The 19,445-nt window shown below is 38.1% G+C and overlaps 1 protein-coding gene across 1 annotated transcript in view; it reads left to right on the plus strand.

Annotated features, from left to right (window-relative positions):
• Nucleotides 1-19,445, plus strand: part of CYP7B1 (cytochrome P450 family 7 subfamily B member 1) — a 124,945-nt gene that overhangs the window by 101,182 nt on the left and 4,318 nt on the right. The window contains exons 2-5 of the mRNA XM_084216356.1: nt 1,818-1,954; nt 8,265-8,861; nt 9,305-9,511; nt 15,518-15,696. Of these exons, the coding sequence (XP_084072482.1) occupies nt 1,818-1,954; nt 8,265-8,861; nt 9,305-9,511; nt 15,518-15,696 (1,120 nt within the window). The remainder of the gene's footprint in view (nt 1-1,817; nt 1,955-8,264; nt 8,862-9,304; nt 9,512-15,517; nt 15,697-19,445) is intronic.

Raw genomic sequence — 19,445 nt, forward strand, 5'->3', positions numbered from 1 at the left:
TCAATTAGAAGATGACAAAAAGCCTATCTAAATATTTGTCAGGATGCTACATACAGGACATAGTCTCCAGCTAGGGAAGTGAAAGGTGGACACTCAATAGTCTGGGGGGGAAAAAATGGGTAAATGGTCCAGATTCTTTATGGGCTTGGAAGGGATAATTGAGGGTATCAAGTTGGCTGTTATGCTTCCAGGGCTAGTGATCCCTCTCATGTAATCTCAGATTAGTTCTTTGCTTTTTTTCACTTAATACAAAATTAAACATTACAAAGTTTTCTGGACCATTTGAGTAAATAATGTTGTTATTTGACCACAAGAGGATTATTAATGTAGTGGTTTCTGGGCACTATTGAAGAAAGAAGAGCTTCACATATCTCCTCTATATTGTAAAAATACACTACAAAACAACCAAACAAAATGCCAAAGTTACAAAACTTAAGCAAATGAAAAAGGCAAAGCAAACTATTGGCTGTGAAACTGTCAGACAAGAAGATGTACTGGTTTCCCAGAGGACAAAGGATGTTCTTGGAAACTTAAATTTGAAGTTAGTAGAGTTAAACAGCTAAACAGAGATCAAAATATGCAGCTCGGTTTAGCCACATCTGTTTATCTGTAAATTAAATTGATAATAACTTTTTAAAAGTAAGTGAGCAAATCTCTAGCTTGTATTTTCCTGCCCAAAAAGTTTTAATTATGAAAGTAAAATTAAAAGTAAATACCAAAAAGCATACCATAGTTTTTTGCTGTTTTTTTTTTAATTTGTGTTACAGCAGTTCAAGGGGAATGTGACTATGATAGGGTTAATCCAGCTACATAAAAATCCATGCTGTGTATGATAGTAGTAAAGCTTGTGATCCCTTGATCTTTGATTAGATCCAAGCTAGTAAATATCTTGTGTTTAATCAGAATGAGTTGTTCTGCATGTAGTATAAGTCACCTTCACAGATGGGATGTAGCAGCATAGTTGTTTGTGAATATTTGTTTTAATCCCTTCCAGAACAAGCAAGCTTTATGTTTCTTTGTTGTAAATCAGATTCAAGCAACTAAAGACCAGCATGAAGGAAAGATATTTACTTGCAGTCAGGAGTAGGACAGTGTGGGAACCTTTCTTTCTTTTAAAGAAAAGTGTAATTTAGTAGATTCCTAAAAGGTGTTTTATACTATTCTGTAAAGATAACTAACACACCATGGCTGCTTTTTTAAACTGGGATGCAAACATCAATACCTGGACATTCTTCTTAAACTGTCCAGATACATTTCTATCTTAGACTATAAAGAGACTAAGATATTTAACGTTCAGCCTGTATTATTATCCTATATTTTAAAGATATTTAGTTAGAATGGCTGTTCTCTGTTCTGGTAAGCTGAAATTACTAAAATGTTATCTGTAAGGATACTTGTTTTGTGTGGTGTGTCGGCGTCCTATTTACCTAAATCTGTCATAATTGCCTTCCAATACATCTTCCTCTGACACACCAAATATTGAAAATGAGATGACTCTTTGCTGGGAGCTTTTCTACTGAATGTCATTTTTCTGTGTTCATAACTTGATGGTAATAACTGGATGACCTGTAGTTAAATGCGTCTCAATTTCTTTCACTTATTTTTCCTAATCACCACATGGAGCCTTCAGTGCTCAGAGGTGTGATTAGATTTAACCTGCCATCATATCTGAAGAACTTTCTGTACAACATATTATACATTGCAGGAATTATAGATGTAAATGGTGGGTCTAAATGTAATATATAAATAGATATAAAGATGAGTTGCTCTCATGCCAAAGTTAACTCCTGTTTATTTTTTTTTTCTGCTTTTAACAGAAAGACTGGAGAGCCCCCACTAATAAATGGCTGGATTCCTTACCTTGGGAAAGCTCTGATTTTTAGAAAAGATGCTTACAAATTCTTACTGGATCAGCAAAAGAAATTTGGAGATATTTTCACTGTACATATTGCTGGTGAGAAATATTTTAGTATGTATCTTGATTTTTTTCCATCAGTGAAGTTAAATACTAATCCAAATGTTTAGTTTTAAATCTTCCTTAACCCAAAACATTTTTCTCTAGCATAGGCCCGTAAAAATCCCTCAAATTTACATATATTGTAAGCATAATAGTTATCTATAAAATATCACTATCAATGTGTGGATTTATTTACATCTCTTAGTATATATGTATTTTGACAGATTTTGTAGGTATGTACTGTATGAACATAGATTTTGCCAGCACATTCAATTATGTATTGGTGGGTTTTTTCCTAAGGAAAGGAGAACTAACATCATCTTGACACTGCACAGAAAAATATCAGATTAAATTTAGAAAACACTTAAGAAAAAAAGTGCAGAATTTGTTCTCACACATTTTACAACTGGTTGACAGGAACACAAGGGAATGAATGACACATTGACTCAGTGATACAATCGGGACTGGAACACAGAAACTTCCCGCTGCCAGCATCTTACTCTGATCATCCTTGCTGAAAATAACAATATCATAAAGTATGATATAACCTTGCTGTTTCCTGTATTTATAATTGTATTACTAAGCCAGATTGAATACAAACATTTGAGTGATTTCACATAGGCACTTAGCTGTGAAAGAAGAACATACAATAAAACTAAAATCCTGAATGAAAGTTAAAAATATAAATTTACATCTGTCTACAGAGATCTACTTTTTATTAAAGTCAATATAAAATCCAGTATTTTCTTGTGTTCAGAAAGGCAAGCTCTTATAAATATAGATGGTTATAATAGTCTTCTGCACATTAACATGCTGATATCCTTGTTCAAATGATCAGCTTTAGTCTATATAATTTTTAGTTATTCCTGTAGTTTTAGGGAGTTTGAAACAAGAATGTTCAGTGTAAAGTAAAAGTTTGCTTTTTTATGTAGAGTAGTAGGTAAGTAGCTTTATATTTCCACAGAAGCAATATTTTGGAATGAATTTTTTTTTAAAAAAAAGCAAAGTAATTTAATTGCAAGCTGTGCTTTTAATTAATAAAAATTTTCCTCCTTTTAAAAAATCTGTCCTTTTGTTCCTTTGGAAGAGAATTTTTATTGTATTAAATATGTTATTTTTAACATTTCATTCGGCATTTTTTTTTCTTGAAAACTGGTATAATCAAATCTTTTGCAACTTGAAAGTGAGTTTGGCACAGTACAGTACCAACTCTTGTTGAAATACAGTCTTTTTTTATTGTTAATTTGAATTCACACTATAATACAGTTTTGGCTTCTTACAAATACCAATTAATAGCTATAATTCAGATACTAGTACATTCATAAAACTGGATACAGTCATACTTCAGAATCTTAAAAGTGTTTAATCAAATATTTATTTCTTTTGCCTCTTCATTATTTTATGCAAGACTGTGTTTAGAAGTTTGTGTTTAAACAATCTATGAGTATTACTTAGATTCAGAAATTTCTATTTCCATGATAAACCAAATTCCATCTCAGATAATCTCCTATGTTCAAGTCTTTTGAGCCAAGCCTCCCTTGATAAAGACTGAGGGAAATGGAGTTAGTTCTGGATATAATTTCAGTCTTGTGCAGGGAAATGTTTGATTTTGTGAATTGATCATAACAGAGACACCACTTTAAGTTCTCTTTTTTGGTATAAAATTGCTGACCATCAGGACTTCACTAAAGAGAAACAGTTTGTCATCCTCAAGTCAGGGAGGAAACCAAGGCTAGTTAGTGTCTCCTCTCGTGTCCTGATCGGAAGGCGTACAGGATTTCTGTATGCCTTACTGATTTGACAAAGATGATGTTTCTGTGCTCGGCAAACATAGCGTAGCCAGCTGTATGTGGACTATCATTACTTTACCCCCCTGGTGGATGTCTAAAGGTCCTGTCAAAAAATTCTATCAATATATATTTTTATAATTATTGGTTCTCAAACTAGTTCATTTGGAAAATGCGGAACGATGCTTGGAGTTTCTGGCGTTGCCCCGTACTAGTAATGCGATTTTGCTGATTGTACTTTCCCATGTGATGAGCAAATGATTGTCATCCCTAAAAGTTGCAAGGGACATGGATGTCATCTTAATAAAGAAATTAAAAAGCACATCTTTCTATGAGAAACAATGTAAATTCCTGACCTGTCGCAGAAAATAGTTCTCTAATTGGTTTTGTGTGGTGGTGCAGCAGAATCGTTTTCCCCAAACGTCATGCCAGCGCAGCACCACTGTACATCATTGTCAGCAGTTCAGCAGAATCTCCCTAATAAGAGGACGATTACGTAAATGCGATAGTCTTGGGGGGGAAAAAAAAAAAGAAAAGATCAGAAAAGAAAATAATAAGGAGGGGAAAGAGAGAGAGAGTCTGTGGCGCTGAGATGATCATACTGACCAAGCCCCTCTGCTTGCTAAGGGTCAGCAGCATAGACAGACAGCTAGGTAAGAACTTAAAGAGCATGAAACAGTTGTGTCGTTGTTTCTCTGGATTAAAGTTTGTGTCCTTTTCCTCTCAAGTTCATAGGAGTGATAATGAACCCTGCAACATTCTCTCTGACTCTAACTCACCTTTAATAAAATAATCTAAGCACATTTTTACTAAGCACATTTTGCCTTTTCGAATACTGCTGCTAAGTCATTCTTTTCTTTAAAGCATGATACACCTACAGTAGCATATCACATTTTTCTCTCATAGGCAAAAGGTAATTTACATTAACTCCTTACCAGGCTGAAGCCTGCTCCAAGCATTACTGAAATAACATCCATCATTAGATGCCATCTGAAATGCTTGTCTTTCATCATTAGCATTACAAAGGTCCAGAATGCATTATTAGAGTAATTTCTTAACTATCATACTGGCTTCTGTGCTCAGATTTACCAAAGTTGACAATTTTCATATTTTCCACATCAATCTTCTATTTCTAGGAGATTGTAGAAACTAAATGGAGATAACCAGGCTATTTGCAGCATGGGTGTAATGCAGACCAAAGAATTGGATAGTGAAGTATGATTACTCCGTAGCCATTAAAAATAAAAAATCAGAGGGCTTTTTGCAGAAAGAAGGATACATCTCTTGTTTTGACTTGTTTTTACTGTATTAAATAAAATAGCTCAGTGACTGTGGTGAGTGATTGTGAATTGGAGTGTGACATTTCTATATGTACATGTCTGCTTAGTTTTTGGTGTTGAAAGGGTTTTTTTACAAACTAACGGGGAAAGGCTTAGTCTCTAGTGGTTTCTATATGAATAGCTTCAATATTTAAGGCTACCTGATTTGTGGAGATAGTAGCATGCCTTCATTTTTTGCTGATTTGGCATTACCTTTTTTAGTACTCTGATGGAAACTCATGAATATCAAGATTTTGGATTGCTTTCAGAAAAGGTACTTTCCAAACATTGTCTTGGCATTAGCTGCGTTGGAAAGACATGGGAGTAGAGGGGGAAGCTGCATTTTGAAATACCAAATAATAACTGAAAGCTTTATGAAAGGTTTTATTTTATTGGCCTCTAACACCACCAGGGACAATCAGTGGGAAGAAACCTCACTGGAGACAAGGACAGGATTTTAAAAGCAAAACTAAGGACCATATTGACACTTTAAAAATTTAAAATCATAACTTGAGGTGAGAAAGTTTGTTCCACTTTGGATGTTTGCTGTTCAGGGTGTAGAGGAGGTGTTGGGGCACGATTTTGTAATTAGCAATCTGTTCCTGTATGGATGAGACTGGGGTAAGCAGTGTAGCCATGTAGTGCATCTGTGTGCAAGGATGACTGTAATTGTTAAAGGCTCCCATACCCACTCTCACAACTTTCTAACTGCCATTAATTAGCCCTAGGTTTTAGTACTTTTCTAATTAAGAGATCTAAAATTAGATTCTCGATGGCATACATAAACAAGCTGCCTTTGTTATAGGAGGGTTCCACTTTTCTGATTATCTAGACCCTTACTAAATGTAGCAACAACAAATATTTTGGTTTATGTGTTTATATATGTTGTTGACTTGCAGTGATGTGGTCTGGAGTCTGAATTGATTCTACAAAATGAATTGTATTTTGTTACATACTTACTTTTTGCTACCAGGAACCTGATGAGAATAATAAAACCAGGATCTGTAATATTCTTTTTCTCAGGGACTTTTTTTTTCAAAGTGTGTGCTAGTGGTGAGTGAGTTTTGATTTAAAATTATTACTAAAATTGTTTGTCTGAAAACTCATTTGCTGAAAATCATTTTCTTACTTAAAAATGATAAGAATTGATGTGCGTTTGCTAAGTGTCTGATTAAAGATCACAAAGAAACTCATATTTTGCATCAGAAATAAGCAGATGGTGGACAGATGGTTTAAATTAATATTAATTAAAAATCTTAACTTAAATTGTTTACCCTGTAAATGCAAAGTTAAGAAGCCAGCTTTCATCTTTAGGGTTAATAACACTCCAAATCTATTTATTAAAAATTGCTCCAATGGACATTCTTTCCCAGCTTTGATCACAAAGATGGTAGCCTCAATAAAGAGCATGAAAGTAGGTGAAAGCTGGAAAGAGAGGGCAATTCTAGGACTCTGAACAAAGATCCTGCAAGACTAAAGTCAAGTCAAGAGTAAAAATTCCTGTTAGCCTCTGTAGTCATAGAAGGTCTAAAAAGGGGACTGAGAATTCAGGATCTCTCTTTCATGCTGGTTTCTCAATATTCTTTAAAATTAAATTTACAGCTATGGTTGATTATGTTACCGTAAAACAGAATCCATGAGTATCTTAAAAATGTTCACACGCTGTTGACAAAAAAGAAGAAGGGTTCAAATTCTGTCGTGATATGTCCTTTACATTTCCTTACTAGTTCACTGGGATTGGGAGTTCACTGGGATGTAACTGGGAGGGGAATTATGGCGGCTGGTAATTGTAGAGGAAGTCCAGAGTGTACCCAGATACCATGGGGCACTGTGAGTGTATATAAATCAGAATATGAAATAACTATGATAATTCAGATATCACTATATGGTAACCATGGATACTTGACATTTTTAGTGGTAGTGACTACTTTATCTCTGGACATCTGTCACGGAGCCAAATTTGGTCCGCAGTTAAACATGTAGTGTTCCCATTAAAATCAAAGGAGATTTGTCCCTTTAGTGAGACAGAATTAGACTGTAAGTGCCAGAAGCTTTGCTCTTTCCCTGAGTTTGTGACTGGGATATTTCATAAGGAAAGTGTACATTTTAATTGGTACCCTTTTTCCCTAATGCACCTCTTCATTCAAGGTAAGAATCAGGAACTCTAAATTTAGAACCATCTATAAAGAGCTAAGATTTAATTGAGCTTTGGGACTGTTAGCATTTTGATTCATGGTAGTTCCTCCAAGTGCTTTTTTTCAGCAGTTGTCTTGAAGTTTGGGGCGAGATTGCAGGATTTCTCTGGCAGGGACAATTTGAAAAAGCCTGTAACTTGATGCAATCCTATCCCTCTGTGCAAGGAGCGGAAGGTATCACTGCATCACCTCATTAAGGACCCTGGGAAGGGTAGGAGGTTGGTGGGGCACTCTGACACGATGGATCTTGGCACTGGGACAGTGTGTACCCCACAGTGGAACCCGTGCTAAACATGGTGCCTGCTACATCACAGGCTGCGACTTCAGATTGATAAACTGAGGTAGTCATGTTATGGATACTAAGCACATTCTTAACAAAGAGTTAGAAAAGCTTCAGGGAAAAAGAGCCAGATGTGAGAAAAACTTTAAATATTGGGGTTTTGCAGCATGCAGTTAAAGCTGTCACTGGCAGATTATGAGTTCCTGTGTCATCTGCTTGGAAAAAGCTGCCTAGGTGGCATGTTTTCCACTCCAGCCTCTGTCATTCACTTTCCTCTGTGCAGGTGAAATGTGTGTGTTTCTCGCTTTCTGCTATTGAAAACCTACTGTTTCCAAATGTTGCTATGACTCCACACTGCATTTTCATGAATTAGACCTGAGTAAAAAATTATTTATTTCAGAGCACCGCATTTGAAGAGATCACACACAACTGCTGGCACAAACAGTAGATCACTCTACATGGAAAAGGCTTCACAAGGATTTTAGAAGAGCCTGCAAATTGCACACTGGTGGAATCTGCAGCCTGACACAGAAAATCTATATAATATTTCTTTCATATTTTTTCTCTTTTTTTTTCTTTGCAGATTTATTCACATATCTTTGCTTTGGGGTTTTTTCTGATTTTTTTTTCACAGGCTTTGGCTTATTTTCAGTTATTTCTTCTGGAAGTGTCACCAGATTTATAAAAGTGCACGTGTTGCTAATTGTTTTCTGTTCTTCTATTCAGGTAGATATATTACCTTTATCATGGACCCATTTCAATATGTCTATGTCATCCGAAATAGCAAGCAACTTGAGTTTCATGAATTCGCTAATAAAATGGCATCCAAAACTTTTGACTACCCAGCCTTGTCAAAAGGAAAATTCCCTGAACTCAAGGAAAACCTGCACAGAATCTACCAGTATCTACAAGGCAAGCCTTTGGATATCATTTCTGACCACATGATGAAAAATCTCCAGGATATATTTGAATGGAAATGCTCACAAGCAACAGATTGGGAAACAGAAAAAATGTACAAATTCTGCTGCTCTGTAATGTTTGAAGCCAGTTTTGTAACACTATATGGAAGAGTTCCTGCTGCAGATGGCCACAAAGTTATTAGTGAAATCAGAGACAAATTTATCAAGTTTGATGCCAGCTTTCCCTATTTAGCTGCAAACATACCAATTGAGTTGCTAGGAGCTACCAAGAAGGTTCGGAAGGAGCTTATACATCATTTTTTACTTCAGAACATGACAAAATGGCTGGGAGGGTCAAAAGTGGTCCAAGCCAGACAAGATATATTTGAGAAATATGAGCTGCTTGGAGATTATGACAAAGCAGGTAGGAAACTTATGAATGATTGCTTGTCTAAAATAAAATAATTTACTATAGACCTTTGAAATAAAAAGGCAAAATGGCGACCTTGAAATTTTTTTATGTTCTTTCTAATTGGCTAATGATAAAATGTTTTACTCTGAAACAACCCTCTATGATAATTGATTTTTTTTTTGTGCTGAGGTGGTAAAACAAGATACTTAATGGTGATAATGAGAAAGATTATAACTGAGCTGCATTTCCTCCCCTTATTCCCCCCACCCCCCCGACATTACATTTCAAACTATTCTCATTAAGCAGAAAATTAGACTTCAGAAGCCTATTGGTCCTCATTAGCATTCACTGATCCTTGGCTGGGTCTGTGTCCTAACATCTTTTAATTAGCACACTGCAAATCTAATCAGTGTAATAAACGCTATTAATCTTCCTTTTCACTTATTTTCTCCCAGCACATCATTTTGCCTTCCTGTGGGCCTCTGTGGGAAACACGATTCCAGCTACATTCTGGGCCATGTATTATCTTCTGCGGCACCCAGAAGCTCTTGCAGCGGTGCGTGACGAGATTGACCATTTGCTGCAGTCAACAGGTCAAAAGAGAGGGCCCACATATAACATCCACCTCACCAGAGAACAATTGGACAACCTGGTCTACCTAGGTAATTTATTTTTATCTGTTAGGAAGAGGAGAGGGGCTCTCCCGGCAAACTCGGTTTATCACTCATTTCTGTTTACTGAGAAGGTGGAGGACACAGCTGCCTAATTGACATAATAACACCCATTTACATCAATTATAAATTATGTAGTTTATAGCTGTAGATACTCTCATTGCATGTAAACATTAAAGCCTAGGTAATTAACTATGCAAGGTATGCAAAAGGCTAAATCGAAGCTTTGCAATTATTTAAAAAAAAGTTGATGCCTATTAAGTTGTTTGATTCTGAGCATCTGCCGAAGTGTTAATGCATTTCAAATACTTCTGTATGGTACTGCCAAGAAAGACCCTTTTCTGAAATTAAAGTGGGACAGTATATTTAAACTGCAAATGTATTTTATGTGCAAGCAGTTTCTTTCTTTCTCTCTATAACAAAACAAAAAAGGCTTCTAAAGCAGGCTTCTGTTGGGCAATGCCTCCAAATAAAATATAAGAAGATAAAAATTTGCAGAGGAGAAATGGTGTTTTTAGTACTTTATTCAAAAGAGGGAGCTTTAAGGGAGCTACACATCTTCCAGGTCTGGATCCAGGGATCAGAGGGAGACTCTTGTCATGGTCATTGGAAGTTTGAATCAGGAGCTGTATAGGCCTTCAGAGCATCAGCTCTTGGTTTCACTTCATTTGGTAGAGCATAGACACTGGCAAGAGAAACGGTGAAAATAGCCCAAGGGAGGAAAGACAGTGTAGCAGGTAGGTACCTAACTTTTAATCATCTGTGAATCTCCACAAGTAGTGTTACAAGGGCAGACAACAGCTGAACAAAAGATTAAAGGTTCAATAATCCTCTGTTTTTAAATATCAAAACCAATCCCGTGTTCAAAACAAGCTCATGTCCATAGGTCTTGGTAGCTCATGACCTGAACTGATGCTCTACTCTTAAACAAAGCTGTGCCAAGGGATGATGGTGGAGCAGTGCATTCTGTGCCTGGTTTGGATCCTTGTAATATCTGCCATTCTCCAAGATCATCCAAAGTGGCACATTTCAATAATCTGATTTGATTAGCACAAATATAAAATTGAGTCTGATCCATTTCCTTTGTGTTAGAGCATTAATATTAATCTTACATATGCTGAGTCTACGAAGTTGGTTGCATCTGGAGTCATGTTTTGATGCAGATTTATCTCTAACCAATGGAGAATATTTTTGAAGTAGTGGAGGTATTGGATGACAATTCTGGTGAGTAGCATGACTTTTAAGCATTTAATGGACTTCTAAGGAGCACAAGTAAAACTACTTCACATTAGAGCTAGCATACACCAATAAATAAGTTACCAAGCATCAAGAAGATCAAAAGAGACCTTAGTTTATATTTATAGACTGAGATGGGATTGGCCAATGAAAAAAAAAGGGAAAAAAAAGGCTCCCCAAAAGTGTAGGAATAAGGAAAATAAAACCATGTAGTTCACTAAAACCATCTGGTGCAAAACAGTATGAACAGTTTAAAAACATTAACTGTGTCATTCCTCTGCTTCTTGAAATCTTGAAGTACCTTGGTAGCATTTGATTTATGTGTTGAGAGGGAAGTGCCACATCCTACTTTGTAGTATTCTTGTAACACTTTTGTTAAATTTCATAATCATGTTAAACATAATGTGATATGAACAGAAGCTAGATTTCAATTCTTCTGGCACTTAAGTCATGAAGGGCTGGATACTGTCCCATAAAATAATAATATAGAAAAAAAAATCTGTACCATAAGAGAATTAGAGTCATGCTTCAGTGGAAAGGGGAAAGGGATATTTTGTTAATAAATGTGTAGGAGGGACAAAGGTCCCAAATTGCACTGCTTGCATGCCAAGACCTCCCCTCTTGCAGGAAGGCCACTGACCCCAAACCTCCAAGACTGAGCTTTTCCTCTTTCCATTCCCTCTGTGCCAACCCGGAGCGTAGGAGACTGGGATTGTGTCCCTGCTCTCAGATGAGGCAGACCAGGTGGGATGCTTGCATGTTCATCACCTTGTCATCTCATTCTCCTGTTTTAAGCGCTCTGATTCTCCGTCCTCTTTTTGGTCTACTATAACAAGAGTCTTTTTGAATCTTCATGCTATGGAGAAGAAGCACAAATTGCTAAAAGTCTTTCTCTGGAAGAGCATTGTTATTACGGTCAGATTGTTGGGTCTAGGGAACAACATGGCCTGATTTACTGCTACATTCTAAGCTCAGGTACATGATCATTTTATTTAAAAACAAACAAACGAAACCAAAATGCAAAACACACTCAACCCAAAATCAAACTAGCAAATTTTGGCCCTGATAGGGTTATCTTCTTCTGATGGCATTTCTGGGGCAGCACCCTTTGTATTGTCTGCATAACACAATGCAATCCCAAAATCCAAACGTATTTGTGCGCACAGAGTAATATACATTATTAGACATTATGGCTCACAACAGAGCTCTAATATTGTAAAGGACACATGAAAATGGTCTGTCAATTAAACTGGATATAATGGAAATGCCAAGGGTAAAGCAGAGATGTACTTAGTGCATGTTTAATGCAAGGCATGTTTAGTCAGTTCGTTTATTTAATATTAGTCCATTCATTTATATGGTGAAGTATTCTTGCCCCAGGTCATTGCTGAATCCCAGATATTCCTGCAAAAAGAGCACAGCTTGTAAAATTGTTTTGTACACAAGAAAGGGTAGGGACCCAAAAAAAGGAGCTAATACAGAGTGTGTAGTTGTAACACAAATGCTAAGCATTAAAATCAGTGGTTGAATCAAAAGAAATAAATGTATTTTTGCAGAATGGGCTGAGCAGTACCATTTAGTTCTGAGTGAGATGCAAATGTACTTGTTTCAGATTATCGTTTGTGTTGGCACACCGTGATGCCCGTGGGTAAATGACCCCCCCAAATATTTGCATACTCAATAGCTATTTTCCTACAATACACTCTAATAATTATTGCACCCTATTACCTGCTCTGTGTTAGTGTAAAATTAACAATCCATTACTCCACAATAAGTTTTATAAAACATTTACAGATAGAGATCATGTTTAATTAAAATTAACTTGCCTACGAAAGCCAAATGCACTTATGATTCGCAATGACCTTTTATTACCTGCAGTCCCTTGTTTTGGCTGGATGATTGACAGCTTGCTGTTTGGCTACCATGTTGTATTTCAGCTGACAAGACTTTTCATTTTAACTCAATTTGCCTGCCTATCACAAGCTGGTGGCAGGCCAGGCTCAAGTCACCCAGCTTTGCCTCAGCAGCTTGCTCTATTTCTCATTAGTACGCATTTATTCAGTGGAAATTGGAAGACAAATGCTTGAAGGCATGTGAACTAAGTATAGCAAATTAGGGTTTAAAGACTGAATATTTATAAGTATATTGAAACAGTTTTTAAAAAAAAAAGTCTAGAATGAATTGGAAGCTGAGTGCTAGCTTTAGTATAAGAGAAATGAAGAGAGAAGTGGGAGGATTCTAAGAATAACAATACTATGAGATATATCTCTGTCTTCCCCCCTCCTTCTCTCTCTAGAAAAGATGTAAAATCTCTCTGACAACACCTTATCAAACAACAGCCTGGCTTCTTTATGTAGCACTTGCACAGTGAAGTTTAGCATCTCATGTGTGTAAGAAGGGGGGAAAAAAATGAGGGTCATGTTCATTTGCTGCTTGGTTATCCCTTGGTATGCTTTAAATTGCCTTGTTTGTTCGGCACAAGCACAGAAACAGATGTTGCTCTACCGTGCTGGATAATTTACTGTACCTCACGGTGCAGAATGGAAGGCCTCCCAAGCTACCCAGCTGGTCTGTCAGCGGCGATGGCTGGTGTCTGCTGAACTATGACAACTGCAAGTAAAGGCTGCAGTTTTATTGTGCAGTTGTCATTCCTCTCAACGTATAGCTCTGGCATTTGTGGAAAGCTGACTGTCTATTTTTTTAATGTGAGCCTGCAAAGCCATACAAGCTCCATTCTCCTTTGTTGATCATAATGTGACTCATTACTTTTGTCATCTAATGATTATCGGCATGATCGCTCAGAGCGAGAGCCAAGCTCGCCTTCCACACATAACTGGTACTGGAAGGTAAAACAGATTTGTCATTTACGATCTGACCGCTAAGCCACACTTTGTGCTCCATTATTGTGATTAACTTCTGCATAAGATATGCTGCCCAATTGTCATTTGAGATCCGGCAGCGGGCAGGGACTGCCGCGCTTTCTGGGAGGATGTCCGCCGATAGGATGTGACCGCATTGCTTGGGTGGTTAAACGTGCTGCTAGTTTGCCGCGGCGCTTTGTAATTATTTCTCTTTTTTTTTCTCTCCTCCTTCTCTCTTTCTCATTTGATTTCTGCCGTCTCCATGTATGTCACCACCATTTCCAAATGGTGGACTGGTACAAAGCTACCAGCTTCATATTTTGCAGGTTGAAGGCAGTCTGGAGCTGAGGCTGGACCCTTCCTTTGTACCGCGTAAAGTTTTGTTGCCAGAGCGCTGCCAGTTGAAATCTATCGTGTCAGGTGCCTTGTGGCTATCCGCAGTAGAGGCCATCTTCTGGAACCAGGGTTCTTTTCTGGCTTCGTCACCAACAAGCCGATTTGACTCTGCCTGATTATAGTAACGAAGGCAGTCCAAAAGAATATGCACAGACTCACTGTACGTCACATTGAATCACGGCACTGGCCACACAAAGCTGACCGCAGCCTCATTTCTTTAGACAAATGCATGCTTAAGGAAAAACCTCCTGCAAGAAAGCATCCAGGGCCACTTTATTTGCTATGCATGCTGCACCAGATTTAATTTTTAGTGAAAGAACGTTTGTTATTATTTTTTTCAGAGGCATCTACACTGGGTAGCTACTGTCTCTAATAAACTAACCTTTTGGGTCCAGCAATTGCAGTGCCTTGGTGAACACTTAGAGAAGGCTTATTTGATATCACAAAACATAAAGGCAGATACAAATGGATTATTACATACAAATGAAACTCTATTTTAAGCTATTTTTCACACTAATGATTAGAAGGAATCAAGTCACATATAACAGTGCCCATACACACTGGTGGAAAAATAGTCAGTTTTGATTACAAAGTGAGAGATGCAGCCCTAGACAGGAGCTACATGCTGATATACATGCTATCAGAATGATTTATGCAAATTATGCATATTATTCCCAAAGGAATTCCTCCTCAAACTGCCAGGATAAATTGCCGGAAATTAGCCATAAAATCTGTCGTGCTAGGAGCAAAAGGTGAAGGCCACTGGGAAAGCAAGGACATTCAGCTTCTGGAGCCTTCCAGGATGTGATGGTGGAGACAGAAATCTTGCTTTCCCCAAACCTGAAAGGACTATGTTTTGTTTCCTCTAGGCCAATTAGAAGTGTCTTTCTCTCTTAAAATTACTAGGCAAATAATGAATTGCTTTCATTCACTCTGACCACAACAGACACTATAATTTGGCAGCATAGTGCATTGAAAAGAAAATGCATTTAAAAATTCTCAGAATGACTACAGAATTAACAAGCAGAATGATTTCTAATGTGTAGTCCTACCATTAAATCCAACAACTTTCAAAAGGCAAGCTGAACAGCTCCATGGATGCTTTCGCTGGTACTTGTTTGCAACCACCAAAATATATGTAAATGCATAAAGCGTTCATGTCTTTTGATTGCGCTGTTTTCAACACGATGCCTGAATAATGACTTTCCACCCAAAACCTGGTGCTGCTTACAACCGGCAGAATTTCTCATCTCCATCAGGGAGAATCACTTCGGGAGGCTCATCATCCCTGACTGCCCCACCCCAGCCCTGCGGGCTTGTGTATTGCCTCCCCTGGTCTCTGCTTTATGTTTGGTTTTGCTTGTGTGGTTTTATCCCTTTTTTTTTTTCCCTTTAGCCTGCCCTACTAGACTCCTGGAGAATCAGCAGTCGTAGCCATGTATAACTTCCAGTCATCTCCCATATTTCTGATGCTTCCCCCCTCCCCCCTTTTGTTTAATCCTAGAGAGTGCCTTAAACGAGAGTTTAAGAATGTGCTCCTCCTCTATGAACATCCGCATCAGCCAAGAGGATTTTGTTCTCAAGCTTGAAGGGGATCAAGAAGTCGTTTTGAGGAAAGGAGACTGGATAGCGCTTTACCCGCAGATTTTGCACATGGACCCTGAGGTCTATGAAGATCCTAAGGTAAACATTCAGCTGGTGCTACTCTTCCTACTCCAGGCACATCGAAGCAGCCAAGCCTTTTGTGATCTGTGGTTGTTGTTTTTGTTTTTTTTTTTACTGCTGTTCCTTCTTGTGGAACAAATCTTCCTAGTTTCAGATGTATTTTCTAGGGCCCTGCAGGTCAAAGGATTCATGGCCTGAAGAGAGAAATATGGTGATGAGACTGACTGCGACTGCTTTCAAAGGAATTGACAATTGCACATTGACTACCATAAACTTTAGGCTAAATGTGGGCTTTGTTTGGCAGTGGATCATTTGATACCCAAGGAGGGCTGAATAATAGAAGGTGGTTTAAATAGCAAATAATGTGGGCCATTTAGCTAAGTGCCCGCAAAGCATCATTGACTCTCTGAAGCCCTATAATAGCAGTGTCTTACTTGAGCCTTATGCTTTTTCACCTCCCTTCGTAGGGATTCACCCCTTCTTGATCAATTAGAGTGTTGTGAACTTGAGACTGTAAAGCTGTTGCTCTGCAGCGAAGCTCGGAGGGTAATTGTGTCATCTCCTTGTATTTTTCTCTGACGCTCAAGTTAATGAATATCAAAGACTCAAAATTAATCCACCCTGCCTCAGCTGTAATACAGCTTCAGAAGTTCACCACCTGCATGCAAATTGAATAGTCCTCCTCTCTGCTAGGTTGCTACCCAGATTGCTGTCCCCAGCCCAGGGTGCCACAGAGGAAGAGCAAGAAAGAGGAAGGGTGCACGCTGAGGCTGTTAAATGGCTTTTCTGCCTGAGAGGCAAGAGCTTGTACCTCATCCATTCCTCACCCCTATTTCCTAAGCAAATGGCTGTCTCCCAGCCATGCTGATTTCCATCCTTGGCATTTGAGCCAAAGAAGAAAGGAACTGGATTTTTTACATGTTTATAGAAAGCCCGTGTTAGAGAAGTTGCTCCGTGAAGCTCTCCCTTTCAGGAATTTAAAGATGAGAGCTTGCAAAAGTGCCTCGTTGGTGCAGGACAGCATTTCGTTGTGTAGGAGCTCTGCCAGCCTCAGTGAGAGGAGGTGTGGAGCATGTTGGAGTCAGCAGGAGTAAGGTATAGTCACTGAGATGAACACTGGAGCCATGTGAATGAAAATTACATTCAGGGGAGCTCTGCTGGCTGTCCCCACCCAAAAATGAAGATAAAGCCTGCAAAGAAAAGCAGGGTTTTAAAAATAATTCATCTATTGGCAAATAGTTGATTAGTATTTTTATCCTTAAAAAGGATAGATAACAGCTAACAAATAATCTCTTTTTTTTTTATTTTATCCTTAACACTTTATTTTGGAGAACGCTCTTGATTTGTCAAAAGTCCATCTGTTTGTTTAGGTCCTAGACCAAAAGCATCAGTGTGGAAACTGATCTCCTCCCTTATCCAATAATTGCCAGAATATATTACCATATTTCCATTGCTTGAATATATCTGCTTAGTATCAGCTCTGCTCAGCTTTCACAGTACAGCTTTAGTTCATATATTTTATCTTTTTGATAGTGAATGAGCAATCCACACATTGCAGTACATTGATTTCAGCACATGGGCCCCTCTCGAAAAGTGGGGAAATCACTGTTCTGTTTGGTTCTTAAAATATGCAGTGTGCTTTCAACAATAACTACTGAGGATCAGATAGAGATGGAGAATGAATTTTTTGAAAGGTGCAGTCTTGAGCTTGTCATGTATTTAGGGAAAACTTTTCCTGGGAAAACAGGCAGCTTGATGAGATAATTTTGTAGCAATGCTTTTTCTCCTGGATACATAAATTTAAGTTCAAGCTATCTTGTGCTTTGGCACCATATTGTGTAAGTGTGTAAGCACATATATTTCTGACCTCTTTCTCCACCCATTAAGGCCTAAATAAATTAGTCAGTTTTCTATAAAGTGTATAAGTGAAACCCTAAATTCCAACTCAGCTAGTTATAGAGCTCAGTAAATGAACTCTGCAAAACCCATAGAGTAAGTATCAGGAAACCCTGCAGGAAACCTTCTATGGTGACTTCCCAAACAAAGCTAAATACAGTATGTGACAGAAGGAGACTTAGATCAATCACAGGAGATTGCTCAGTTTTCATAATACTTGTAGCAGCTCATCCACACAGAACTTCATTGCCTGCTTTTGCTCAGCGTCCTGACCTTTTCCTTGCTGTCAGCCACCATGTCTCTTTCAGGAGACCTTGTGCATGGCTGAAAATTCCTTCATTTTTAAAAATTGGTCTTTATTTAGTCAGTGAACTAGCTTTTAAGGAAACACTACTCAACCCAAGGGGCTTCAGCAGCCCTGGGTTTGATGTCACTGTCACTGGCTGCATTCCTGTCTCACACTTGTTTTCTGTTTCCCCTGTTCCTTAGACAGAAATTCATTTTTTGTTAAAAGCAATTGCAAGTCTCAGAAAGCTCTTAATATGACAAAGAAAGCATAAGGTTTGACCTAGTGTGCCTGTGTGTTCAATAACACAGTTCTTAATTCTTCCAGACACCAGAAGTGCACCTTGTGAAAACATTTGAGCGAAATGAAGAGCTCTGGGTTAGGTTTTTAAGCTATTGCAGTTCATATTTAGCAGTGCTTTTTTAGATCAGCAGGATTTAGAATTCAGGAAGTAAATCTTACGATATTCTGGGCTTTCATTTTTGTTACTGTGCTGCTCCAAATGAAGCAATAACTTCCTGGCAGAAAAAAATAAAGGCTTGCTTCCTTTTGGCTGGGGTGTTCAAAGAGACTGAAAAGAATTACCTGTCAGTGGACGCAGACATAGAATCACCTTTATATCTGTGGAAAATCTAGGCCTCTGTCATTTAGTGAAATAAGCTCTTGCACTTCAGCACCCCAAGTTACATCCCCTCCAGTGCACCTAGTATTTGTTCCCTTTCTCACTGACCACCTCCCCTGACATTTGTTTCTCAACAGCAAGACCTGGAGTGTGAGATTTCCAGAGCCTTTAATCTAATGGGTAGATCAGTATCAGTGTATTTTTAATGGTGGTGTGGGGTTTTTTAATCAGTTGAGGTCGGTTTCTGTCTGACTGACTTGTTCCCAGCCAGCTCCAAATGGCTGCTGCTATAGCAGATGTATGCAAAGCAGGACAAATGCTAATGAGTGACCATAAGCAAGAAGTGCCTGTCATTTTTATTCAAAGCATGCAGGAGGGTTTTGTAAGTGGTTAATTTGCCATTGACTGAGTGAGGATGCCAGATCTCCTTCATTCAAAAACACAAATTATCTCTAAACAGGGATCCTGCTACTCAAAAATAGTCAGAAATATGTTCAATTTATGGAACGTAGGTTACAAGTGTGACCTCAAGCCTTACTTGAAAACACCCTCTTTGTAATGGTCAGTCACTGGCATTGTCCTGCCTTGCTCACAGCTTCTGCAGCAAAATATTTGAAGGTAAGATGTGGCAAATTAAGCAGCAACTATCTCCAAGTGAAAGGAAAACTGACTGCAAAGCGCTGGAGTTTTTGAATAATCTGCACCATTCGGTGCAAAAGAAGGATGGATTTTGCTCTGGCTTGCAAGAGCAAAATTGGTGCAATGCATTAATTTATTCATAGGCATTTGCAGAATTGTGCAGATTATCCTTATTCATGATGTATGTACCACACTGAGTTTGTATGATGCTTTACAAGAAAATTGTCCTTCCACTAAGGTTCATTGTCCCTGCTACAAAGCGGTCAAAATCTAATTACAATCAATATAGGCCAGACACTCAGTGGATGAGATGAGGAAGTTGAA

The sequence above is a fragment of the Fringilla coelebs genome, assembly GCF_963513975.1.
Source record: "Fringilla coelebs genome assembly, chromosome: 1".
NCBI lineage: Eukaryota > Metazoa > Chordata > Aves > Passeriformes > Fringillidae > Fringilla > Fringilla coelebs.